Source organism: Otolemur garnettii, unplaced genomic scaffold (assembly GCF_000181295.1).
Source record: "Otolemur garnettii isolate 467f Iridium unplaced genomic scaffold, OtoGar3 scaffold00010, whole genome shotgun sequence".
NCBI lineage: Eukaryota > Metazoa > Chordata > Mammalia > Primates > Galagidae > Otolemur > Otolemur garnettii.
Genome location: NW_003852405.1, coordinates 19554206 through 19579522, shown reverse-complemented (window position 1 = coordinate 19579522; position 25317 = coordinate 19554206). Strand labels below are relative to the sequence as shown.

The following is a 25317-nucleotide window of genomic DNA, read 5'->3' as shown; positions in this document are numbered from 1 at the left end:
GCCTGGCTATTTTTTGGTTGTAGCCATCATTGTTGTTTGGCCGGCCTGGGCTGGATTCAAACCTGCCACCTCAGGTGTATGTGACTGGCGCCTTAGCCACTTGAGCCACACGCACCGAGCCACTAGTTTTTTTCTGTAGAGACAGGTTTCTACTCTTGCTCTGGCTGGTCTTCGCCTTCTGAGCTCAGGAGATCCACCTACCTCAGCCTCCCAGAGTGCTAAGATTACAGGCATGAGCCACTACACTCGGTGAAATATTTGTTTCATTTTCTGTGTTAGTTTGCCTTCTAAAACTCTAATCCATATAAACTGAGAGAAAAATCACCATTAATTCCTTTTGAAATGCATGGTCTACATCTTTGAAGGAACTCCTGGTGAAGATTTCGATGGCTTCCCTCTCACTGGCCCTGTGCAGGTCCAGCAGCTCCAGGAGGGTCTCTGTGGGCAGCTCCACCTTCTGGCTCATCTGCTGGTCATAGTAGGCAGTGGCCTTTTGCACTGCAGCTGAGTTCTCTATCTGAGCCAAGGCCAGGACTGCGTTCTCCATGCAGGGCAGATCCCCACTGCTGATGGCCTGGACATAGGTCTGCACCAGACTCTCTAGACCTACAAATAGAGAACAAATGATTGGTTGTAGATAGAGTGGAGGAAGTTTTCTGTTCTGCATAATTCTGAGCTTTTTTTAGATATTTGCCCAATTAATGTCATGAGCATCATGGGGAAACCTGACACAAATACAGATTATTAGGCCTTCAGACCTACCAAAATGGAAACTTCACTTTGATAATACAGGGAGTCTCTGAGTTACAAATATATACCTTTTATATAGCACATACTTGTGAATGGAGGCCATTGCAGTCAGTACCCAAGTTACAAACATCTGGCTGACATATGACTTGCACTTTTGACGGAGATTATTACAGGTAATGGGTAAATTACATATTACCTGTTTCAACTTACATACAAATTAAACTTAAGAACTACAGAAATCTCTCTTATAACCCCAAGACTGCCTATTTACCCAGGTGATATGTATGGACCCCAAAGGTTGAGAATCCCTGTTCTATATCAGGGAAGCATGTGTTTATTGAATGTATCTACTGGAGTGCTAGGTGGGGTTCCTGTCTGAATCCCACCTCTCTCATTTATGTCTGTGTCATCTGTCCTATGCATCATGCCCCATGGTTAGCTTTTAATAAATATTTGTAGAATAAAGTATGCCATCCAAGTCAGATGGATTTGGTTTATTCAAACTCATTCTATTGTTGTTCAATAGAACTTTCTGGGATAAATAAAATGTTCTATGTGCCGTCCATTATGGAAGCTACTAAGTGTAAGTCACTCTCAAGCCCTTTAAATAATGCTATGTGATCTAAATTTTTAATTCTCTAATTTTACTTAAATTGTATTTCAATTGAAATAACAACACTTCTGTCTATGGCTACCTAATTGCACTGTGTAAGTCCAGAGTGCCAGGACAATACTATATATTAAGGATAGAGATTCCCTTTACCTTGGCTTTAACTATCTTCCCCGACCCCAAAGATTTGACTAATGTTAAGCATTCAAGAAATTATAGTAGTAGACCCTGCATTTCTCAAAGCTGAACATAAGCAATGTTATTTCAACCCCTTCTTAGTCTTAACAACGAGTGGAAAGACTGGGAAGGGGACTCACGAGGTCCGTTGACCTTGACACCTCCTGGAAGAGTTTTAGTCTTGGAATGGCTGAAAGTGTAGCAACAGAATTCTTCCACTTGATTTAAAAAATCAGAATCCACCTCATCATCATCCAGCATTTCAAGCTCAGTAAGCTTTTTCCACTCAGTGGGAGGGTAGAAGACAAAGCATTTCTTAGTTGGGAAGAACGTTCGGATACAGAGTCGGGGCAAGTTATAATTTTTATCTTTTTCAGTGGTACCTGGAGAAAAACAGAAGGGGTTGTATCTACAACAGTGTTTTTTAAAAATCCTATTAGATTATATTTTTAAAATTCAGATTAATATGACAGCACAACCTATTAGGTTACATTGTTCCCATTTCTAAGGTAAAGTTCAAGTTGTAGTTGAGGTAATATGTCATCTAAAATTTTCTTCAAATATATGTTCCTTCTACTGCATTTTCTTTAGCTGTGTGCAGCTTCACAAAAGCTAAGGAGGAGACAGTACAGGGAAGAGGTCGAGGAGTTTGGAAGGCTAGAGATACCAGTCACTTCCCTCCTCCACAAAGAAGGAACAAAACACATTGAATAGAGCATCTGAAAGAGAGAACCCGGGAATTCAGCAGGGAAGTGATGGGGGCCCCATGAGGCACAGAAGAGGGAACCCAAACAGCCACCTGGCTAGCACTGGCTAAGAAGCAGGGGGGAATGCTCTGTTTGGAGAAAAAAATAAGCCAGAGATCACCATCAGTCCACATTCTGATATAGACACCAGAAATCCTGGCCATAGGAGAGCCTCTGGCCCTCACAGTCTCTGAGCCTAGTATAGGTATTCACCCTGACTCCACTTGAGAGTCTGGAGATGTTCCAGAGAAGTTTACACTGGGTTTCACTCACCACTCCAGACCCAAGTACCTAAAGCATGGAGCTATACTAAAAACCCAGCACTCACCAGACTAACCCTGCCCTTGCCCAAACTCCTGCATCTCCACATCCTTAGAACCCTACAGACAGCCCCTCATCTCCACCAAAGTGCTGCAGAGTCCTGATGCCAGCCTACATCTCAGGGAATAGGTAGTTTAGCACATCAGGACATCTGTCACCAGGACAAAGGGGATTGAAACACCATTTCCTAGAGCATGAGTGCCAACTGCCCTCTACCTGTTGCCACTGACAGCAACCCTACCCTCTTCAAGGTGGGGTTATCAAGCATTAGGTGAACCTTCTGGGGTCTGAGAATAGTCCTATAACACTAGCTCCTACTAGTAATTAGGGTTTGCATGCATGTGGGCCAGAGGTCTTAGGTGAGGCCTGTCTTTCCAGCCATCATGAGTGCCTCTGCACACAGTGGTGGGACCTGGGGAGGTCCATCCTGCCCACCAGAGCTCATGTTTGTGCAAGCCATCCATGAGCCTAAAGACAGGACTGCCTCACCTAGGGCCACTATTGCCACAGTCAGAACTGAATGCAGCACCCACATCCCCAGGGTGGGTCTTCCCTACCTGCTGCCACAGACCCCTGTGTGTGTCTTGTGGGGACCAAGGGTCTGGACTACCCAAGTTGTTATTGCCATTGCCCACCTGCACCTACCACCTGGCTGGCCGGGTCTTGGTCTGGTTAGCCTGCTACTGATAACAGGGTTTTTCCCACTAAGGACTAGACAACTGACTCCAGTTTTCCAGGCCTAAACAGATGTTTTTCTCTCTAAGCCACAGTCTCTGAATACCCCTATGGCTTTTTCCCAGAGCAAGAAGTACTGCATTGATTTGTTAACTACTGGCATTCAGTCACTAATCAACATTGAAGGCTGCCAAGTCCCAGCCAAGTGTAACTACCCCCAAACAGAATAAAAATTCCTAGAGGAAAGACTCACAGGGGTGTTTCCCACTTGGGTCTTTCCATCCTGCCAGAGGCTCTGGTGCCTTCCCTCCCTTCCCTGTTCCTTTGTATCTTAATAAAAATTCTATCTTATCATTGATCTCTGTGGTCCATGGGTTCATTCTTTGGAATGAACCATTCTTTGGTCTTGGAATCTCCAAGACTGAGGACCTACTGCAGAAAGAAATTCTGGTAACAATACTACCACAGCACTGGCCATGGAGGAGCCTTCACCACTACTGCCACTGCAGGCATAATACATACAGCCCAGGGACTTGAAGGTCCACCTGCTCTGTCTACCCCTGTCAGCCTGCACCTGAGCAGGTTGCCTGGGGAACTGAGGACTGGCCTGCTGGGGTTTCCCACTGCCATCAATGGTGTCTGAGGACCAGCCCCATGATGGCCTATCTATCATCATAGAAACACACAAAAGTATAAAAATCACTAGTTGAGCAGATACACAGGGAGAAAGAGAAAGGAATCAGGCATTATCACTATAAAAACCCTATCAACTTGTAAAGGAGAAAGTAAAATTGTCCTTCTTTGCAGTTGCCATGATCTTATGTAAAGGAAAACCTGAAGACTCCACCATAACACTTTAAGAACATTCAATAAACTTCAAGGAAAAAAAAATTATACACAAAAATCAGTAGCAATTCTATACACCAATAAAGAACTGATTTAAAAAATCAAGAAAACAATTGCATTTACAGTAGCCACACACACAAAATAAAATACCTAGGAATAAATTTAACCAAGGAGATAAAAGATGTCTACAAAAACAAACAACAGTGATAACAAACAAAATAAAGTATAAAACATTAATGAAAGAAATTAAATAGGACACCTACAGAAGGACTCTCCATACTCATGGATACAAAAAAAATTAATGCTGTTAAAATGATCATACTATCTAAAACAATCTACTATCAAATACAAATCACATTTTTGTACAAATTTGTACAAAATACAAATCACACCCCTATCAAAATACAAATAACATTTTTCATAGAAATAGAAAAACCCATCCTGAAATTCATGTGGAGTCAAAAAGAAACACTGAATATTCAAAGTAATCCTAAGCAAAAAGTACCAAATTGGGCGGGCATATCACATTAACTGACCTCAAGTTTTACTACAATACTAACTAACCAAAACAGCATAGTATTGGCATAAAAGTAGACACATAAATCTATGGAACAAAATAGTCAACTCAGAAATAAAGCCACATATTTACAGACACCTGGTCTTTGACAAAGCTGACATACACTGGTGAAAGGATACCCTTTTTAATAAATGGTGTTGGGAAAATGCAGAAGAATGCGATATGCAGAAGAATGAAACTGAATCTGTAGCTCTACCTATCTATGAAAATCAACAATCAAAAAGGTAGATGAAAGACTTAAATTTGAGACCTTCTTCTGTAAAATTATTAGAAGATAGCTTAGGAAAAATTCTTACAGACATTGGTGTAGGTAAAGAATTCACAACTAAGTTCTCAAAAGCACAGGCCACAAAGCTAGACAAATGGACTTAATTAAAGGGCTTTGCAGAGCAAAAGTAAGTATGTAAGTAAATAAATAAATAACAGAACAAACAGACAACTGGTAGAATAGAAGAAAATATTTGCAAACTCTGCATCCTACAGGGGACTAATATTCAGAACTTACAAGGAACACAACAACAACAAAAAACAAAGAATCCCACTAAAAAATGGGGAAATGACATATAGACATTTCTCAAAATAAGAAATACAAACAGCCAACAGGCGTATGAAAAAATACTCAACATTAACAATCATGAGAGAAATGCATTTTAAAACCACAATGAGATATCATCTTATACCAGGTAGGTTCACTTTTGATAAAAAGACAAAAAGTAACAGATATTGTTGAGAATGAAGAGAGAAGGAAATGCTTATTCATTGTTGGTGGAAATGTAAAATAGTATAACTTATACAGAAAATGGTATGGATATTTCTCAAAGAACTAGATGTAGACCTAGCATTAGACCCATCAGTCCCACTACTGGGTATCTACCCAAAGGTAAAAAAAAAAAAAGAAAAAAATTCTATCAAAAAACCACTTGTGCTTGTATGTTTATTGTAGCAATATTAGCAAGAGCAAAGATATGGAATCAACTTAGTTGTCCATCAGTGGGGATTAGATAAGGAAAATGTGATCTGAATACACAATGGACTATTATTCAGCTATACAGAAGAATGAAATCATGTCTTTTGTAGCAGCATGGATGGAACTGGAGGCCTTTATTTTAAATGAAACAAGATAGACACGGAAAGACAAATACTACATGTTCTTCTTTACAAGTGGGAGCCAAGTAATGTGAATACCTGGATGTAGAGTGTGGAATTTAACACAAACACAATGTGGACTTGGAAGACTGGGATGGAGGGTGGAGGAACATAAATTACTTTATGAATACATTGTACACTATTGGGGTGATGGATAGCTTAAAAGTTCTTAGTTTACCACTATATCTACACATGTGACAAAATTACACTTGTATCTTATAAGTTCACATGAATAAAAAGATGCAAAGTATACTACTAAGCTGTAGTAACCAAAACAGCATGGTTTTGGTAAAAAGACAGACACATGGACTAATGGAACAGCATAAAGAACCCAGAAGTAAATCCTTGTATCTGTGACCAACTGAATATGTGGTGCTGCTAAATCTGGATTTCCACATGCAGAAAAGTTAAATCATTTACCATATACAAAAACCAACTGACAGTAGATTACAACTTAAACCTGAGACTCCAAACTGTAAAAGTAGTAGAAGAAAATGTACAGGAAAACTTCAGTACATTGATCTAGGCCAATATTTTGTGGCTAAGACTTCCAAAACACAGGCAGCACAAATAGACAAATGCAGCTGTATTAAACTAAAATCTTCTGCATGGCTGGGCACCCATGCTCAGTGGTTAGGGCACTGGCCATGTGCTTCAGAGATGGTGGGTTCAAATCTGGCCCAGGCCTGCTAAACAAACAAACAAAAGAAAAATAGCCAGGTATTGTGGTGGGCACCTGTAGTCCCAGCTACTAGGGAGGCTGAGGCAAGAGAATTGCTTGAGCCCAAGAGTTTGAGGTTGCTGTGAGCTGTGATGCTACAGCACTCTAACAAGGGTGACAAAGTGAGACTCTGTCTCAATTAAAAAATAAATAAATAAAATCTTCTGCAGAGAAAAAGAATCAACAATCAACAGAGTGAAGAGACAACCTATGAAATTGGCAAACATAATTTATAAACTATTCATCTGATCAAAGACTGATAATTTTCAAAATACACAAAGAACTCAAGAAACTCAACAGAAACACCCTCCCCAAATAATCCTATTAAAAAGAGGCCAAGGAATTGACCAGACATTAATCAAAGGAAGACATACAAATGGTCAAGAAATAGTACAGGAGAAAATTTTCACATCACTAATTATTAAGGAAATGCAAAAAATAAAACACAGAGACACCATCTCATCCCAGTTATAATGGGATACTATCCTGAAGGGAAAAAACAATAACTAATGCTGGTTAGAATGCATAGAAAATGGAATTCTTATACTCTATTCGTGGGAATGTAAATTATTGCAGCCATTACTATGATGATTTCTCAAAATACTAAAAATAACACTGCTATATGATCTAGCAAATTCATTACTGGATATCTAGCCAAAGGAAAGAAAATAAACATATCAAAAAGATACTATGATTCCCATGTTTGTTGCAATACTATTCTAATAGCTAATATATTAAATCAAATAAATTGTCCATCAACAGATACATCAATAAAGAAAATGTGGCATATATATATATATATATATATATATATATATGGAATACTATTCAGCCATGAAAAATAATAAAATTCTATCATTCATGGCAACATATATGAACCAGGAGGATATTATGATAAATGAAGTAAGGCAGGCATAGAAAAATAAATGCTATGTGTTCTCACTTATCTGTGAGAGCTAAAACATATTTGAGCTCTTGGAAGTAGAGAATAACACTGTAGGTGTTAGAGGGTGAGAAGGGCATCAGGGAAGGGAGGATGGGGAAATGTTGGTTAACAGATACAATATTGAAGCTAGATAGGAGGAATGATTTTTTATGTTCTGTAGCACTGCAGGGTAAATGTGGTTAATCATAATTTATTGTATATTTTCAAAACACTAGAAGAGAGGATTTAGAATGTTCACAAAACAAAAATATGATAAATGTTTGAAGTGACAGATATGCTGATTACACTGATTTGAACATTATACATTGTATGCACTTAATGTGATACCACTCTGTATCACATAAATGCACACAATTATTATGTGTGAAGTAAAAATAAAAGAAAAAAAAAAAGAAACTTATTTCTATACCAAAGGAAGAGTATTGCAGTAAAAATGGAATCTTTTAAATCAGACACTAAACAGGACTTACTCCTGAGAAATAGCCTGATGAGTAGAAATAGCAAATTGTGAATGTAACTTTTATAATTTCACAATTTTTGTAAGTTATTATTTCACCTATACAAAATTATTAATTTCCTGGAAAACCTGGAAGAAAATATCCATCACCTTGTTTTAACTTCAAGGAAAACTCCAGGTACTCATCTGGAGTGAGGAGTTGCCCATCTGCTTCCAGCTTCAGGGTCACATCTCTCAGTGTCCACATGAAGTCTGGGAAGAAGCTCACAAATTCTGCTGAATCTTCCCCCTCATTGGCATCAGGTGAGGATTTTACCCTGAGTCGACCTGTCAACTCTGTCACATAGCTGAGAAGTTAACTAAGGAAAAGCAGCTCAATGAAGAGGGACCCCATCCCAGCTTCTTTCCACATGTCACAAATTCCTCATTCTGTCTTTGTTTTTAAAACTCAGTCAATTCTTCGGGAGAAGAATTGGGATCTTTCTCCTGTACTTGATCTTCTAAAAAAATATTTTCTCAGGCCAGGCTCAGTAGGTAACACCTGTAATCCTAGCACTCAGGGAGGCTGAGGCAGGAGGATCCCTGGCGCTCAGGAGTTTGAGACCAGCCTGAGCAAGAGCAAGATCCTGTCTTTACTAAAAATGGGAAAAAACTCTCCAGGCATGGTGGCAGGTGCCTGTAGTCCCAGCTACTTGGGAGGCTGAGGGAAGACAATCGCTTGAGCCCAAGAGTTTGAGGTAGCTATGATAGTTTGGGGGAATTTGAGAGTGCTATGGTGAGCTATGACACTATAGCACTCTACCTAGGTTGAGAGTGAGACTCAGTAAAAAAAAAAAAAAAAATGTTGGGTGACACCTGTGGCTCACTGAGTAGGATGTTGGCCCCATATACCAAGGGTGGCAGGTTCAAACCTGGCCCTGGACAAACTGCAACGACAAAAAAATAGCCAGGTGTTGTGGCAGGCACCTGTAGTTCCAGTTACTCAGGAGGCTGAGGCAAGAGAATCACCTAAGTCCAAGAGCTGGAGGTTGCTGTGAGCTGTGACACATGGGACTTTACCAAGGGTGACAGTGAGACTGTCTCTAAAAAAAAAAAAAAAAGTTGAGCTTGATTTACCATGACTTATAGACCTGGGTTATTAGTGCAGGTCTCTTTTCTCTTTGGATTGTTTTGCACCACAATGAAAGGATACTGCAGTTGGTCCATGGCCTGCTGGTTGATGGGTCCCATGCTGTTGTACACGAAGGTGCTGCTCAGGAGGATGGCCAGGGCAAAGATCCAGGAGTCATTCTGGTTGTCTCCCTGGAAGTCAGAACGCAATTTGGTCACGGGTATGTTCCAAATATCCAAAGGTAAAAATTATGCTCATCAAATTAGGATTTCTAGACTAATAACCTATCAAAGGAACTCACATCCAAACAGAAAAGATTGGCCTCTGAATAGTTATCGAATAGTATTTTTGAATTACACTGATTCTAGCTAGGTCTTACTATGATCACGGGCAGATAATTAGAAAATAGTTAAGGTTGGTGTGTGTGCATCCTAAACCTTTAAGTATAATTTAAATTAAAAATTTTTATTTTTTCTTAATAGGAAAATTGGGTATAAAATGGCTCATACTTGTAGCTATTTTTTTTTTTTTTGAGATGGAGCCTCAAGCTATCCCCCTGGGTAGAGTGCCATGGCATCACAGCTCACAGCAACCTCCAACTCCTGGGCTCAAGCGAGTCTCCTGCCTCAGCCTCCCAAGTAGCTGGGACTACAGGTGCCCGCCACAACACCTGGCCATTTTTTGGTTGCAGCCATCATTGTTGCTTGGCGGACCCAGGCTGGGGATTCGAACCCACCACCTTAGGTGTATGTGACTGGCGCCTTAGCCGCTTGAGCCACAGGAGCCGAGCCATACTTGTAGCTATTTTCAAGCAATTACTATGCAACTGACACATTGTTTTTCTTATTAAATATTTAAAACAATACAATGAGGCAAATATAGACCTGTGCCATCCATTTTGCACATCAGCAAGCTGAGGCTAAAAGAAGTCAAATAATTTCACATTACTAATGTGCATAAGCCACCGAGTTAGTGAACAAAATTTAAATTTAAACACAAAGTCATAGGGCTCCAAATCCATATCTAAAATCTCTGCAGAGTAATACTCATGACACTGAGTTTATTTGTGCTACCTTTTCATATTTTCATTGAGTCATATATAGCTCACTGTTGTTAATAGTCAAAATACTGTCTGTTGATCACAATGCCATCTGCTTGGATTCTTTTTTTATAAATATTTCTCTTAACTCCAGTTGCTAAACTTAGCCTTATAACGTGTTAAGAGATACTGTTTAAAAATATGGTTAAGTACAAGCTTTTATTTAAAGAAACACTAAATAGCATAGAGAACATGAAAGGCTTGTTCCAAAATTGAATTCTCAATTCTTACCTTCTCTACATCTCCCAGGCCTTCAGTGTCAAGCAGAACTAGGGTATTGTTTAACTTTGTGGGATGGGGCACACACCACATCCAGATTCCTTTGGTATGAGACTGCATTGTGTAACCCAGAGAGAAGCCTGCAAGGGTGAGTAAATTCAAGAAATTGAGATAAAGGCTCGGTGCTTGTAGCTCAAGGGGCCTTTAGGCACCAGCCACATACACTTGAGCTGGCAGGTTCGAATCCAGACCCGCCTGCCAAACAACAATGATAACTACAACCAAAAACTAGCCAGGCGTTATAGGGGAGGTGCCTGTAGTCCCAGCTACTTGGGAGGCTGAGGCAAGAGAATCACTTAAGCCCAGGATTTGGAGGTTGCTATAAGCTGTGATGCCATAGCACTCTACCCAGGGTGATAGCTTGAGGCTCTGTCTCAAAAAAAAAAAAAAAAGAAAGAAAAGAAAGAAAGAAATCGAGATAAAAGTTAGCATAACCAACGTTAGGAAACAACCTATATATCACAACGAGTATTGATTATATTTGGAATCAGAGAAACAGGGAAAGTAGAACACCTAATATATGAAAAAAATCACCACACTTTCATGATAGAAACAATCAAAGAACAAAAAATAGAAGGGAACTACCACACCATATATGAACAGCCCACAGGGATCATCATACTCAAAGGTGAAAGACTGAAAGCTTTTCCTGTAAGATCAGGAACAAGAGAAGGATGCCTATGTTTGCTAGTCCTTTCCAGAGTAACTAGTCAAGAAAAAGAAATAAATGGCATCCAAATTATAAAGGAAGAAGCAAAATGATTTGCTCACAGATGATATATAGAAAACTTTAACTATTCCACAAAAGAACTACGAGAACTAAAAGAGTCAGCAAAGTTACATCATACCAGATCAATGTGCAGAAGTCAGTTGCATTTTTATACACTAACAATGAACAATCTGAAAAGAAAAGTGAGATGAAAATTTCATTTGCAAGAGTATCAAAAGAATAAACTACTCATGAATAAGCTTAAACATGGAAGTGAAAGATATGTAGCAAAAATTATAAAATAGTTTTAAAAGAAATTAAAGACACAAATAATTAGAAAGACATTCTGAGTTGATGACTTGAACCACTTACTATTTTTAAGATGTCACTACTACAAAAAAAGTGATATACAGATTCAATGCAATTCCTATCAAAATTCCAAATTACATTTTTATAGAAATAGAAAAAAAATCTACCCTAGTTTTGATATGAAATCTCGAGATATCTCCAAAAATACCTCCAAAGAGTGAAAAAAAATCTTAAAAAAAGAAAAATAAGTGGGTGGCACCTGTGGCTCAAAGGAGTGGGGCACTGGCCCCATATACCAGGGGTGGCAGGTTCAAACCTGGCCCCGGCCAAAAAAGAAAAAAAATAAAGTTGAGGTCTTACACTTTCTGAGTTCTGAAACTTACTACAAAGAATGAAAACTGTGGTACTGGCATAAAGAGGGACATATAGATTAACGAAAGAGAAGAGAGAGCCTAGAAATAAACTTGTATACATATGGTCAAATGATTCTCAGTAAGGGTGCAAAAATCATTCATTGAAGAAAGGAGAGTTTCTTCAACAAATGAAAATAGTACTGTTCATATAAAAAAAGGAAAAGAGAATAAAAAAAGAAAAAAAAATGCTCTGTTACCTTCTATCTGTATAAGACCTAAAACAATAAAATTCGAAAAGAAGACATAGGGGAAAAGCTTTATGGAATTGAATTTCTCAACGATTTCTCAGATGTGACACCAAAAGCATAGACAACAAAAGCAAAAAATATCTAACCATGTCTTCATCAAAATTAAAAGCTTTTGTATATCAAGGGATACTATCAACAGAGCAAAAAGGTAACACATGAAGTGGGAGAAAATATTTGTTAGATATGTAACTGACAATGCACATAGCAAACTGTGATACAGTTCAATGCAGTGTAACACAACTAGATTAAACAATGAGCAAAGGACTTGCACAGACATTTTTCCAAAGAAAATATACAAATGGCCAAGAATACATGAAAAGATGCTCAACATTATAAGTTATTAGGGAAATGTAAATAAAAACCATAGTGAGATACTACTTCATAACCATTCTTGGCTGCTGTCAAGAAACCAGAAAACAGCAAGCATTGGTGAGGATGTGAAGAATTAGAACTCTTGTGCATTTCTGGCATAAGTTTAAAATGACAGAGTCACTGTGGAAAACAGTATAGTGATTCCTTTAAAAATGAAATATATTTATAGGGTGATCATATGAGACAACAATGCCACTCTGGGTATAAACCCAAGAGAGGTGATAGCAGGAACAACATTAATTCCAGAAATATTCATAAAAGCAAAAAAGTAAAATAACCCAAGTGTCCATCAGCAGATGAACAGATAAACAAATTGATATCTATTTGCAATTTTTCAGCTTTATAAAGGAAGAGAGTTTTGACACATGGTACAACATTGCTGAACCTTTGAGACATTATGCAAATTGAAATAAACCAGTCACAAAAGGACAAACAGCGTATGATTCCACTTATATAAGGTTCCTATAGTAGTCAAATTCAGAGTCCAGAGTGCTACTATTATACAATGTAATAGTAATCAAATTCATGGAGACATAATGTACAATGATGGTGGGATATGGGCGAGGGTGAAGGTTTTGATTAATGGGCACAAAATTTCTGTTAGGGAAGATGAAAAAGTTCTGGAGGTAAATGGTGGTGAAGGCTGCACAACAATGTGAATTTACTTGAGGTCACAGAACTGTACTCTTAAAAATTGTTAGAAAGGTTGTAGGGCAAGGTGGTATATTCCTGTAATTTTAGCTTCTTGGGAGATTCCTTTGAGCCTGGGAATTTGTGACTGCCTTAAGCAACATAGAAAGACCTTGTCTCCCCCTACACCCACAAGAAAAGTTTACAAGGGAAATTTTATGTTATGTATGTTCTACAATAAAAAAGAAAATCCACTATAGAGTCGAACAGTTTTCTACCTTTAGTGTTCAGTGGAAACTTGATGTTCCTATATGAATATATAGTTCATTACGTATATTAATCACTACCACCTTACTTCTAGAAAAGGAACAATTTATGCTTTTAAAAAGGGAAACCAAAGCATAGTAGGAAGAGTTAGTGAACTGACTCTTATCCCTTAGAAGAAAGTGAAAATAAAAAGCCCAATCATGAGTGAAAAATTAGCTTTCAGTAGTCATCCCTGTCTTAACCTATTTAGAGTTGCTATAAAAGAATAGCTAAGACTGGGTAATTCATAATATTTTTTATAAGGTTTATTTGGCTCATGGTTCTGCAGGCTCTATAAGGAACATGGTGCCAGAATCTTTATATGGTAAGGGCCTCACACTAATTGTATTCATGGTGGAAGTTGAAAGGGAGTCAGTATGTAGAGATCGCATGGTGAGAGAGGAAGCAATAGAAAGAGCAGAGGGAGGTGACAGGTGTTTTAATCAACTCTCTTATGAACTAAACAAGCAAGAACTCACTCATTGCCATGAGGATGTCACCAAGCCATTCATGAGGGATCCACCACCATGACCCAAACACCTACCATTAGGTCACCATCTTTAAGATTAAAACTCAAATTTCAATATGAGATTTGGAGATTTAACAAAAAATATTTGAACTATATCAATCTCCATCTCTAGCTTTCTCTCCTCATATCCCCAGACTAGATGTTGACGGTACAGGTAGACAGAAGGGTATCATCTGAGCTTTGCAGGTGCCACTCACCCTTCTTCTTCCCAGCCAGCTTGTTCATCAGGTAGGATTTACCCGTGCGGTAGAGGCCCACAATAGCCACCACCACCACGGGCTCCATGATGCCAGACAGGATCTCCAAGGCTTCTGGATTAACTTTCAGTTGCCCTTTGATGTTCTCAATGAGACATACTGGGCCTGGCATGTGGATCTCTGAGGCCATGTTCAGGGTGTTCTCTTATCTGCAAGAGAATAAATGGAATAGAGTAGAATTTCCAGCCTTTTGCATTCAAAAGGAAGAGTCTTAAAATTTCCCACCAGGCCTAAAAATTCAATGGGTAGGACAAATGATTGAAAATCTGCATCATTATAGAAAATTAGGGAAGTATCATCAAAGCAGTTTGCTGTAAGAATGTTGGTATATCAGTGACCAATGTTCAATCATTCTCATGGTCCTGATCTTTGGTTTAATTTTTTTGTGGAAAACTGTTCTTCTGCATCCTTATTAAAATGTGTTCTAGATAGCAAATGGAAAATGGAAGAGGATTTATAAAATTCATTTTGCCTCCTGGCTATATGAAAGAAATTCAATATTTAGTTATTAAATTTATTTACTTCTTATAACAGTGCATAAAGATCCTCATGAATAAATGTTTCATTGTTTGATGGATGCCTCTTGGTTCTATTTCCAAAGATTTTAAAGGTGTTCCATCCTCCACCCTAACTAGTTATGCATTTATTTCATTCCATTTAGGAATGGAACCAATATATCTTCCTTTTGAAAATTTTATAAAATTATGTGACCATCTGAAAGCATAGCTGGGGCATGTGCAAGACAAGGGCCTTGAGATGTAAGCTGCATCAGCTTCCCAGTAAATTGGCCTCTAACTCAGTGGGAATATGAGTGTACAACTGCAAATACTGAATGTTGCCAAAAAGACTATGAAATAAGAATTAAAGATTAGGAGGCAGATCCAGAGAGGTGGATGGGAAGTTGTTCAAAGAAAATACTGTCTCTGTTTCCAGACATCCACTTACAGGTTTTCTGTTGTGTTTTGTTTTTCTGTTTGGTAGGGAAGGAGAAGGAGGAATGGGAAGAGAAGGAAGGCAAAGAGTGGGGAGGAGGGTCTGGAAAGGAGAGAGGGAGAGCTGTCAGGCCAGAGGGGATGAATGAGGCCAGTGCCCTGTCAAGGAATTCAGGGGAGGAGTTTGTAGAAGGCACATTAAATAAAGTTTTCTGAGGGCTGAGGAAGGGCACGATAAACAAGATGTGGCCTTTAGTGATTCACTATAGGAAATCAGTCAAAGAAGAAGCTCATCAGTAAAGTATTGAAAAAGAAACTGTTTGTATGGTGGACAGAGAGAGCCAGCATTAAATTAGTGAGTCTGGACTATTTCTGAAGGGAGAAATCTACTCTGAAACAAAATTCAAATGTAATTATAGCTCAGTGAGTAGGGCGCTGGCCACATACACCAAAATTGGCACGTTCGAGCTGGGTCCAGGCCTGCTAAACAACAATGACAACTGCAACCAAAAAATAGCCGGGCATTGTGGTGAGTGCCTGGAGTACCAGCTACTTGGGAGGCTGATGCAAGAGAATCGCTTAAGCCCAAGAGTTGGAGGTTGCTGTGAACTGTGACACCAAAGCACTCTACTGAGGATGACATTGTGAGAGAAAAAAGAAAGAAAGAAAGAAAGGAAGAAAGAAAGAAAGGGAGGAAGGGAAGGGAAAGGAAGGGAAGGGAAGGAAAGGGAAGGGAAGGGAAGGGAAGGGAAGGAAGGAAGGAAAGAAATGAAAGAAATGAAAGAAAGGAAAGAAAGGAAAGAAAGGAAAGAAAGAAAATGTGGTGCCCTCATGACTCTTCACCTTCCACTCTGGGTTTCAGTTTGTTCCTCTTTGTCTTTATCCGTGTCTGTCAATGGGCCCCTTAGCCTGCATCTCATTCATTGTGCTTTCCTTCTCAGGAAAATAACCCAGTGGAAGCCTTTTTGATGTCTTAGCTGCTGTTGGAGCAGGATCCAGCAAGCTCCATCAAAGACAATGGAAATGTGTGTCTCTGGTCAACACAGATAATGTCAGCAGAGAGAAAAGCAATCCTAGCCACTTCAAACTCTTAGTTTATCCCCTGTCTGCTGGTGCCTAATTCAACATAAGCACAGTACAGGCATTTAGGGACATGCTGCCTGGTGATATCAGGATTTCACCTGACCTATGTCCCACCTCAGGCTCAGCTACAGCCTAATTGGGTTGTGATTATTTTTGTTTTATTTTATTTTTCATTTATAAAAACACAATTGTAAATTATTATTATTTTTTCAATAAATTTAGGTTGTTTATTGGAAATAGTTCTCTCCCCCCCTTTTTTTTTTTTTGCAGTTTTGGGCCGGGGCTGGGTTTGAACCTGCCACCTCTGGCATATGGGGCCGGCGCCCTACTCCTTTGAGCCACAGGCATTGCCCAATTTTTATTATCTTTGCAGATCATGATCCATACAATTGTAATAGTTAAGAAAAAAATTATTTTGTTGTTTGTTTGTTTTTTGTTCTGGTTAATTTTAAGAAAACTAACTGACCTGCACACCTCCCTTCTCATCCCCCTCCCAACCTCATAGGCACCTTGTGCCTGAGCAGAGCTGGAGGAAGAGATGCTTTGATGAGAAATAGTTAAAGAGTTCTTACCTGTTTCTTTCCTCAGTTCAGGGAGAGTGATCTCTAGTTCTCTGTCTCTCACCAGATCCTTGGACTTTTATTTCATACCTCAGTGTTAGGGAATTTTCTGGTCATTGACCAGGTGATCAGAGGTCAGCAACCACTGGAACAGATGTAGAGCAATATAAAACTGAACTTTATCCGAGGCAAAAAGTCAAGAACCCATAAAAGGAATCTTTCAAACTGTGTTTAGTGAGAGGGTTAAAATGATTTCTGAAGCACAAGCTTTAGAGATTTTATCGATGAGATCTTAGAGATTGTTTGGTGTTTAAAAAGTATCCATTAGATAGTGACTATTATAGGATATGTCTCAAGATGAGGGATCAGTTTGAGAATCCTAGAATGAGGAGGCATTATATTTTTTAGATAATTTTTAAAATAAAGAATACACTCACAATTGGTTGTTAATGTAGAGGTACAGCTAGTGAGGGAAAGACCACATCTTATACATTTGTGAATATTGGGCACCTAATCCAGCACCTGGCTCATACTCTCCAGTACACCATTGTGAGGAGGGGTCCTATGTATTGTAAGCCTGTTCCAGGAGCATGCAGACTGCTTTACCAGGGTTGCATGACTTACATCTCTTAGCAAATATTGCCTCATCATTTTATATAAAGCAAGGCACAGATTGATGTTATCAGTTGTCTAAAATCATAACAATCTAAGTAATCTGAAACCAGTTAGTCTGAACCAGCTCACTATGCTGAGTGAATAATTGTAAAAATAATGACTTTGGTTTATCTATTATTTCCTAAGAGCTATATATGTTACATGTTTAATTCAGTCCTGATTTAGTTCATGCAAAAGAGATGGCACTATTTTATGATGAAGACAAGAAGGCTGGGGTAGGGTGAGCTATCCCTGTAAATTTTAAAGTTAAAAATTTATGCTCTTATGCTATTCTTCCCTCTCCTCGTTGCTTCTGTAAAGAAAGAAGACAAAAGGCAAAAAGAGGAGAAAGGGAGAGATTCACAAGTTTTTTCCTGATCCTAGTAAACTTACGTCTTTTTTTTTGTTTGTTTTGTTTTTGAGACAGTGTCTCATTCTGTCACCTTGGCTGGAGTACAGTGGTATCATCATAGCTCACTGCAACCTCAAACTCTTGGGCTGAAGCAATCCTCCTGCCTTACCCTCCCGAGTAGCTGGGACTGCAGGTGCACACCACCATGCCCAGCTATTTTCTATTTTTAGAAAAAATAGGGGTGATGGGGTCTCATACGCTCTGGTCTAATTCCATACCTTGAAGTTAGTGTGTGAGATTTAACAAATGAGGATGTACATTTTTTCTTTCATCCTTTTCTAGTATATTTTAAAATACTATGGATAAGTAGTACTTTAATTTGCTTTAGACATTATATTTCTCCTGGGTCTTTCAGTTGCTGGAACATACTTAGGTTCTTTATACCTGAGAGGTCTTTGCCCCAGCAATATTCTGCAGGTAAAACTTTCCTACCCTGAACCCTATTGACAGTGCTGGTTCCTTAGTGTTCTTCAGGTCTCTTCTCAGGCATCTTCTCGGAGAGGTCTGCCATGACTCCTACTTCAATCTTCATCCCATCATCTTTTTTTTCCATATCCTTATTATGACTCGAAATTCAATTTCATGATACTAGGAATATCAAGGTATAGGCTGGTGTACACAGGATTTGAGAAAGATCTCTCCAAAGACTAGGACAGAGAAAAAAAAGAAAGCTGATTTACTTTTCTCTGTGTGGGAAAAGGACCAGCATGGAGATGGATGAAGGAAGAATGTAGTGACTTCAAAAACCAGCTGTTGAGGCTTTTTAAAGGGGTTGTAAATTGACAGATATGGGTTGAGAAACTGATGCATCAGCTCCTTGGTTGTTTTTCTTGGTGGCGCAGATAACAGAAACAGTGGGATGCGAAGTCCAAGAATTGGCTCCTCCACCTTTCCTTGGAGACAGGATTATCACAGGATTATTGCAGGTTATGTGACTCTGCTCTGAAGATATGCCTGAGTCCAGAGGTTCACACTCTGCTGCTCTTTAGAACTCCAAAGGTGTAAGCAAATTCTAAAAAGCAGTTTCATTTTCATTTTCTTTCTTTCATTTTCTTTTCTTTCTTTCTTTCCAAATGTTGTAAAAAAAGAACCCTACAGGGTGTCTGTCAGCTAGTTAGATAGGGGGAAGGAGAGAGAAGGCTGGGTAAGAGTTCACATGATTGATTTTAGAGGGAACTTCCTCCACTTGATAATGTTTTTTAGTATTTCCTTTTGACATGTCTTACAGAAAAGTTGCCAAAGAGTACAAAGAATTCCTGTGCAATCTTTACCCAAATGCCCCAATTGTTAATATTTTTGCTACATTTATTTTCTTTCTCTGTATGAAGTATTTGAGAGGTAGTGACGGATATAATGCCTCTTTACTCTTAAATAACTTATGTGTATTTCATAGAAAAGGAAAATAGTATTCTTATGGAATCACGTTATATATGCATTTATGTAAAGATTTTATTAGGCCATTTTTTTCGTAGTTGATTATTTTAAAAGCTAGCCTTCTGACTCTCCTTGAGAGGAACACTGATATGTGACATAATCTTTAGATCTCTTTTTGCAAGTGTAACATTGACATGTGACTATAAGAACCAAGTAGTATCATCTCTTTTCTATATGCTACCTACTTTGTTGTGAAATGATGAGAATAATAGATAAAGCAGGGACTTGTGGAATCCTTTGGTGTCATTTTCAAGCTTTTTAAGTTGAAGGATTGTAGTCACTATATTTTGGGACTACTTAGGGATGTATTTCTTCCTATAATAATAAACACTAAACACTGCCTGTAAAACTTTCTTACCCTGCTATTGGTGGTGCTAGTTCTTTTGTGTTCTTCAGGTCTCAGCTAAATGGCATCTTCTCAGAGAGGTCTGCCATGACCCCTATTTTAATCTTCATTGCATCACCATTATTTTTTTTTGTATCCTTATTATGACTTGAAATACAAATTTGTCATACTAGGAATGTCAGGGTGTAGGCTGGTGTATGTAGGTTTTAAGAAAGATTTCTCCAGGCTCGGTGCCTATATTCAGTGAGTAGGGTGGCAGCCACATATACTGAGGATGGCCAGTTCGAGCCTGGCCTGGGTCTGCTAAACAATAATGACAACTCCAACCAAAAAACAGCCAGGCATTGTGGCAGGTGCCTGTAGTCCCAGCTACTCAGGAGGCTGAGACAAGAGAATTGTTTAAGCCCAAAGAGTTTGAGGTTGCTGTGAGCTGTGATGTCACAGTCAAACTCTGTCTCAAAAAAAAGAGAGATTTCTCCAGACAAAGATTAGGATAGAAAGAAGAAGCTTATTTACTTTTCCCTGGGTATGGGGGGTGGGGGTGGGAAGGACCAGCATGGAGATGGAAAAAGGATAGAAACTTTTGCAAATGTTATTTCTGGGGCATTCCAAAACCAAAAGTCAGCACGTGGTGGTTAGTTTGTTTAGTTACCAGAATGTTTTCACCAAGACAGAGTTATTAACAACATACGGTTTTCCAACTTGATGAGTATATTAAGAACTCTCAAAATCTGTGGAAGACTGAGAACACCGTAAGAAGGCTGTGTTTATTTGTAAATGAAATGTGAAACCACTTACCAATGTCTTGAAGAATATTTGCTATTATTTTGAAAGAGTGATGGAAATGATTACATTTTAAAGGAAGTTTGCTTTGTTGGAAGTTGTGGTTAAAAGTGACATTCCACAAACAACGGTAATTTCATGGGACTCATAAAACTACTTGTTGAATTACATCCATTTTCCTATGACTATTTGGAAAAATGCCAGCATTTCTAAAAAGGTGGCATCTGTATCCAAAATAGGTTAGGATGAATTAATCAAAATAAGACTTCATTGCAGGACACAGGTAAACTCTTGAGTGAGAATATGGAGTTAAAGATGCCTGTAAGTGTGATGTGGATGAAGAAAATCCTTACCACATGCAGCCTCTCAACCTTGAACCTTCCACCCTCCATAACCATGAGCTAAATGAATTTCTGTCCTTTATAAATTGCCCAGCCTGTCATATTAAGATATAGCAACAGAAACAGACCAAGACAGAGAGTCTCTCTACTCATCAGGAGGCTTCCAGAGCTAAAGTCATACTAGGTATGGCAAAAATAAGTTCACTATTGACCCCACTTGGTAGGAAAGACAGGCTAGATGTATTTCCACAAAGTGTGACCTAGAAAAGTTACTTATCACTCAAAAATTATAATTGCTAATTTAAAGAATGAGACTACAATAGTTTCTTTTACATTAGGTAAGATTCAAACACAGAATATGTATAAAGCACTTATACAGTGCTGGCAGTAATAAATAGCTACTATTTATTAGTGATATAACAAAGAATATTTAAAAACATTATCCTGCAAGTAAATGGTGTTCAGTTAGCAGCAATGGCCAGTGGTAAAGCAGTACGAGAATAAAAATCCTGCTAGAAGGTATGGATTAGAAAAGTCCTCACTATGACACCATGCTTTAATCCTTACCTTGTATTTTTGATTCAGGACAGTGGAAGATATAAATGAAATTATTTAATTGATAAATAAAGTTTAAGAGCAAGACTTCTTTCTTGCACTGCCATTAACTGAATCTTATCATTCATCATATTGTAAATCAATGATTTCTCATGTTTTTTATAACTTTTGTCTTTTTTTTTGAGACACAGTCTTATTTTGTCAATCTCTGTAGAGTGCCATGGTGTCACAGCTCATAGCTACCTCAAACTCTTGGGCTCAAGGGATTCTCTTGCCTCAGCCTCCCAGTAGCTGGGACTACAGGTGCCCGCAACAACACCTGGCTATTTTTGTTGTTGTTGTTGTTGCGCTTGTCATTGTTGAGCAATGACATCATTGTCAAGCTGAGCAATGATATGATGATGCTTTCTTCTTCTGCTTAATAAAGTCATCCTATATCCCCCCGTCCCCAAGCCTTTATGTAAAACTAGGAAGCAAAAAGGATAACTGAAAACATTTTTTAAAGTTTTGTATCAGAATTTCTGGAAATACTTCTCTAAACTCTATGTTCCCTAAAACTTACAGACAACTCAACAAAACTGCATCCTTTCTCCTGACTGAAACTATCTTCTAAAATCCTTTTCTTCTTGGAGGTGATGTTCACAGCATAGATTCTGAGCATTATACCACACTTATGCATGTAAATTTCTGCTTTTCAGATTAATCAAACTAAGGATTGGTATGAATAGACATGGCTGCTGCTGCCAAGGAGAAGGAAAACTACCTTCACTTTTGTTAGTATGATAGGAAATCAGTCAGATAACAGTACATGTGTAATCACAGTATCAGCTCTGTTAGATGTTTCCTTAATTAAAGGGAACATACTTCCCTTCATAATTCATTCATAAACTTGAACCTGTATAATCAAATTCCTTTTTCTGATTATTAAGATTATAGCCAGGTAGCCACAAATTTAAAATCTAGTAAAAATTGCTTCTTTCAAATAAATACTCATTTCATTTCCTAACTTAGTCTCTTTTATTCCACTATACCAGAATATCTGAGACTGGGTAATTTTTAAGATCAGGAATTTATTTCTTATAGTCTGGAGGCTGCTAAGTCCAAGGTAGAGGGGTTGGTCCATATCTACTTGAAGGTTTTCTTGCTTCTTCATCCCATGGTGGAATGTGGTAAGCTGACCAAACTTGTTTTCTTATTGGAAACCCAATTCTACCATAGTAGAATTAATGACTGATTCACCTATTAAAGTTCCCACCTCTCAACACCATTGCACTTGGAATTAAGTTTCCAACACATAAACGTTGAGGGTCACATTCAAACCATAGCAACATCCACACGTATGTAAACTTGAGAAACATATTACCACTAATCTTTTTGAAATAAATAATCTGCATTTTATTAATTTATTTTTAATTGCAAATCAGTATCCTAATGATTTACATCCTTGAAGGAACTCCTAATGAAAGCTTTAATGGCTCTTTCTCAGTGGCTTTGTGTGGAGCCAGCAGCTCCCAGGAGATTTCCGTGAGAAGCTGGACAGTCTGGTTGGTTCTGGTAGATAATAGCCTTTTGTGTTACATTTAAATTCTTAACATCTGTAACCCTTGAATGTGACATTATTCAAAAAAGGAGTCTTTGCATATGGAATTAGTTGTAAGATTATCACAGGTCATCTGTGTCCCTTAAATACAGTGACAACTGTGCTAATAAGAGACAGAAGAGAAAATACAAACACAGAGGAGGTGACCATGTAAGAGGCAGATACAGGAGTGAGTAGTCACAGGCCAAGGAACCCTGACAGCCACCAGAGGCTGGGAGAGTCATGACAGAATCCCTTAGAGACTTGTCAGGGAAGATAGATTGCTGACACTGTGATTTTAGACTTCTAGTACCAAATTTGCAGTAAGTTTTAAAGCACAGCTAGAAAACTAACATACACAACAGAATGCATTTCAATTCCTACTTCACATTATGCACAAAAGTTAACTCGAAATAAATCAAAGAACTTATTGGAAGGACTAAATCTATTAAAGTATTGGAATAAAATGTAGGGGTAAATCCTCATGACTTGAATGAAGCAATAGTTTGTTAGATATGGCATCAAAGGCACAGCAATAAACGAAAAAAATGATAAATTTAATATAATCAAATTAACATTTTCTTGTACTTCATAAAAGCAAAAAGACAACCCACAGAAGAAAACTTGTGCACGGCAGCGCCTGTAGCTCAATGGCACTGGCAACATACGCTGAGGCTGGATGTTTCGAACCTAGCCAGACCAGCTAAAACAATAACAACTGCAAAACAAAACGACAACAACAAAAAATAGCCAGGATTTGTGGCAGGCACATGTAGTCCCAGCTACTTGGGAAGCTGAGGCAAGAGAATCACTTAAGGCCAAGAGTTTGAGGTTGCTGTGAGCTGTGATGCCACGGCACTCTACCACCCAGGGTGATAGCTTGAAAGTCTGTCTAAAAAAAAAAAAACCCACAAAAAACTTGTATATATACTTTTTTTAAATTAAATCACAGCTGTGTGCAATAATGCATTGGTTTTATATACAATTTTATATACTGGTTTTATTTACAATTTGAAATACTTATAACAAACTGGCTAAGATAGCTTTCACCACCTTTCTTAATTACTGTGTTAAGACATTTATACTCTACACTTAGTAGATTTGACATGTACCCTTGAAAATGCACCACAGGTGTGGTCCCACCAATTACCATCCCTCCACCCATCCAGCCCCCTCTCCTCCCCTCCCTCTCCTTTTCCTCCTTCATCTTGGGCTGTAGTTGGGTTATAGCTTCTATATAGAAGTGTGAGTGATTATATATTTCTTTCATAGTAGAGCTGAGTACAATGGATACTTTTTCTTCCATTCTTGGGATACTTTACTAAAAAGAATATGTTCCAGCTCCATCCATGTAAACATAAAAGAGGTAAAGTCTCCATCTTTTTTTAAGGCTGAATAATATTCCATGGTGTACATATACCACAATTTATTAATCCATCCATGGATCGATGGGCACTTGAGCTTCTTCGATAACAGCAATTATGAATTGGGCTGCAATAAACATTCTGGTACAAATATCTTTGTTATAAGGTGATTTTTGGTCTTCTAGATATGTACCTAGTAGAGGGATTGCAGAATCGAATGGCAAGTCTATTTTTAGATCCCTAAGTGATCTCCAAACATCTTTCCAAAAGGAACGTATTAGTTTGCATTCCCACCAGCAGTGCAGAAGTGTTCCCTTTACTCCACGAACAAGTCAGTATCTATAGTTGTGGGATTTTGTGATGTGGGCTAATTTTACTGGAGTTAGGTGATATCTCAAGGTGGTTTTGGTTTGCATTTCTCTGATGATTAAGGATGATGAGCATTTTTTCATGTGTCTATAGGCCATGCACCTGTCTTCTTCAGAGAAGTTTCTATTCAAATCTCTTGCTTACCCTGAGATGGGATCTCTTGTTCTTTTCTTGCTAATATGTTTGAGTTCTTTGTGGATTCTGGTTATCAAATCTTTGTCAGAGACTTAACCTGCAAATATCTTCTCCCATTCTGAGGGCTGTCTGATTGATTTGCTTACTGTGTTCTTGGCTGTGCAGAAGCTTTTTAGTTTGATTAGGTCCCAGTAATGTATTTTTGGTGTTGCTTCAATTGCTTGGGGGGTCAGCCTCATAAAATAGTCTTCCAGGCCGATTTCTTCAAGTGTTTTCCCTGCACTCTCTTCTAGTATTTTTATAGTTTCATGTCTTAAGTTTACATCTTTTATCCAGTGAGAATCTATTTTTGTCAAAGGTGAAAGGTGTGAGTCCAGTTTCAGGCTTCTACAGGTCACCAGCCAGTTCACTGAGCACCATTTGTTGAATCTTTCCCCCACTGAACATTTTTGATAGACTTATCAAGGATCAAATGATGATGGGTAGCTGGGTTCATCTCTTGGTTCTCTATTCTGTTCCATACATCTTCCTCTCTG

At 38.4% G+C, this 25317-nt stretch overlaps 1 protein-coding gene across 1 annotated transcript in view; it reads right to left on the bottom strand.

The window, feature by feature from the left end:
- LOC100950575 (guanylate-binding protein 1) overlaps positions 1–14379 on the bottom strand; it is a 24316-nt gene extending 9937 nt beyond the window's left edge. The window contains exons 1-6 of the mRNA XM_012801626.1: positions 14175–14379; positions 10414–10541; positions 9165–9274; positions 8123–8319; positions 1678–1920; positions 326–606 (exon numbers count right to left, since the gene is read on the bottom strand). Of these exons, the coding sequence (XP_012657080.1) occupies positions 326–606; positions 1678–1920; positions 8123–8319; positions 9165–9274; positions 10414–10541; positions 14175–14364 (1149 nt within the window). The 5' untranslated portion in view covers positions 14365–14379. The remainder of the gene's footprint in view (positions 1–325; positions 607–1677; positions 1921–8122; positions 8320–9164; positions 9275–10413; positions 10542–14174) is intronic.
- Positions 14380–25317: the final 10938 nt, after the last annotated feature.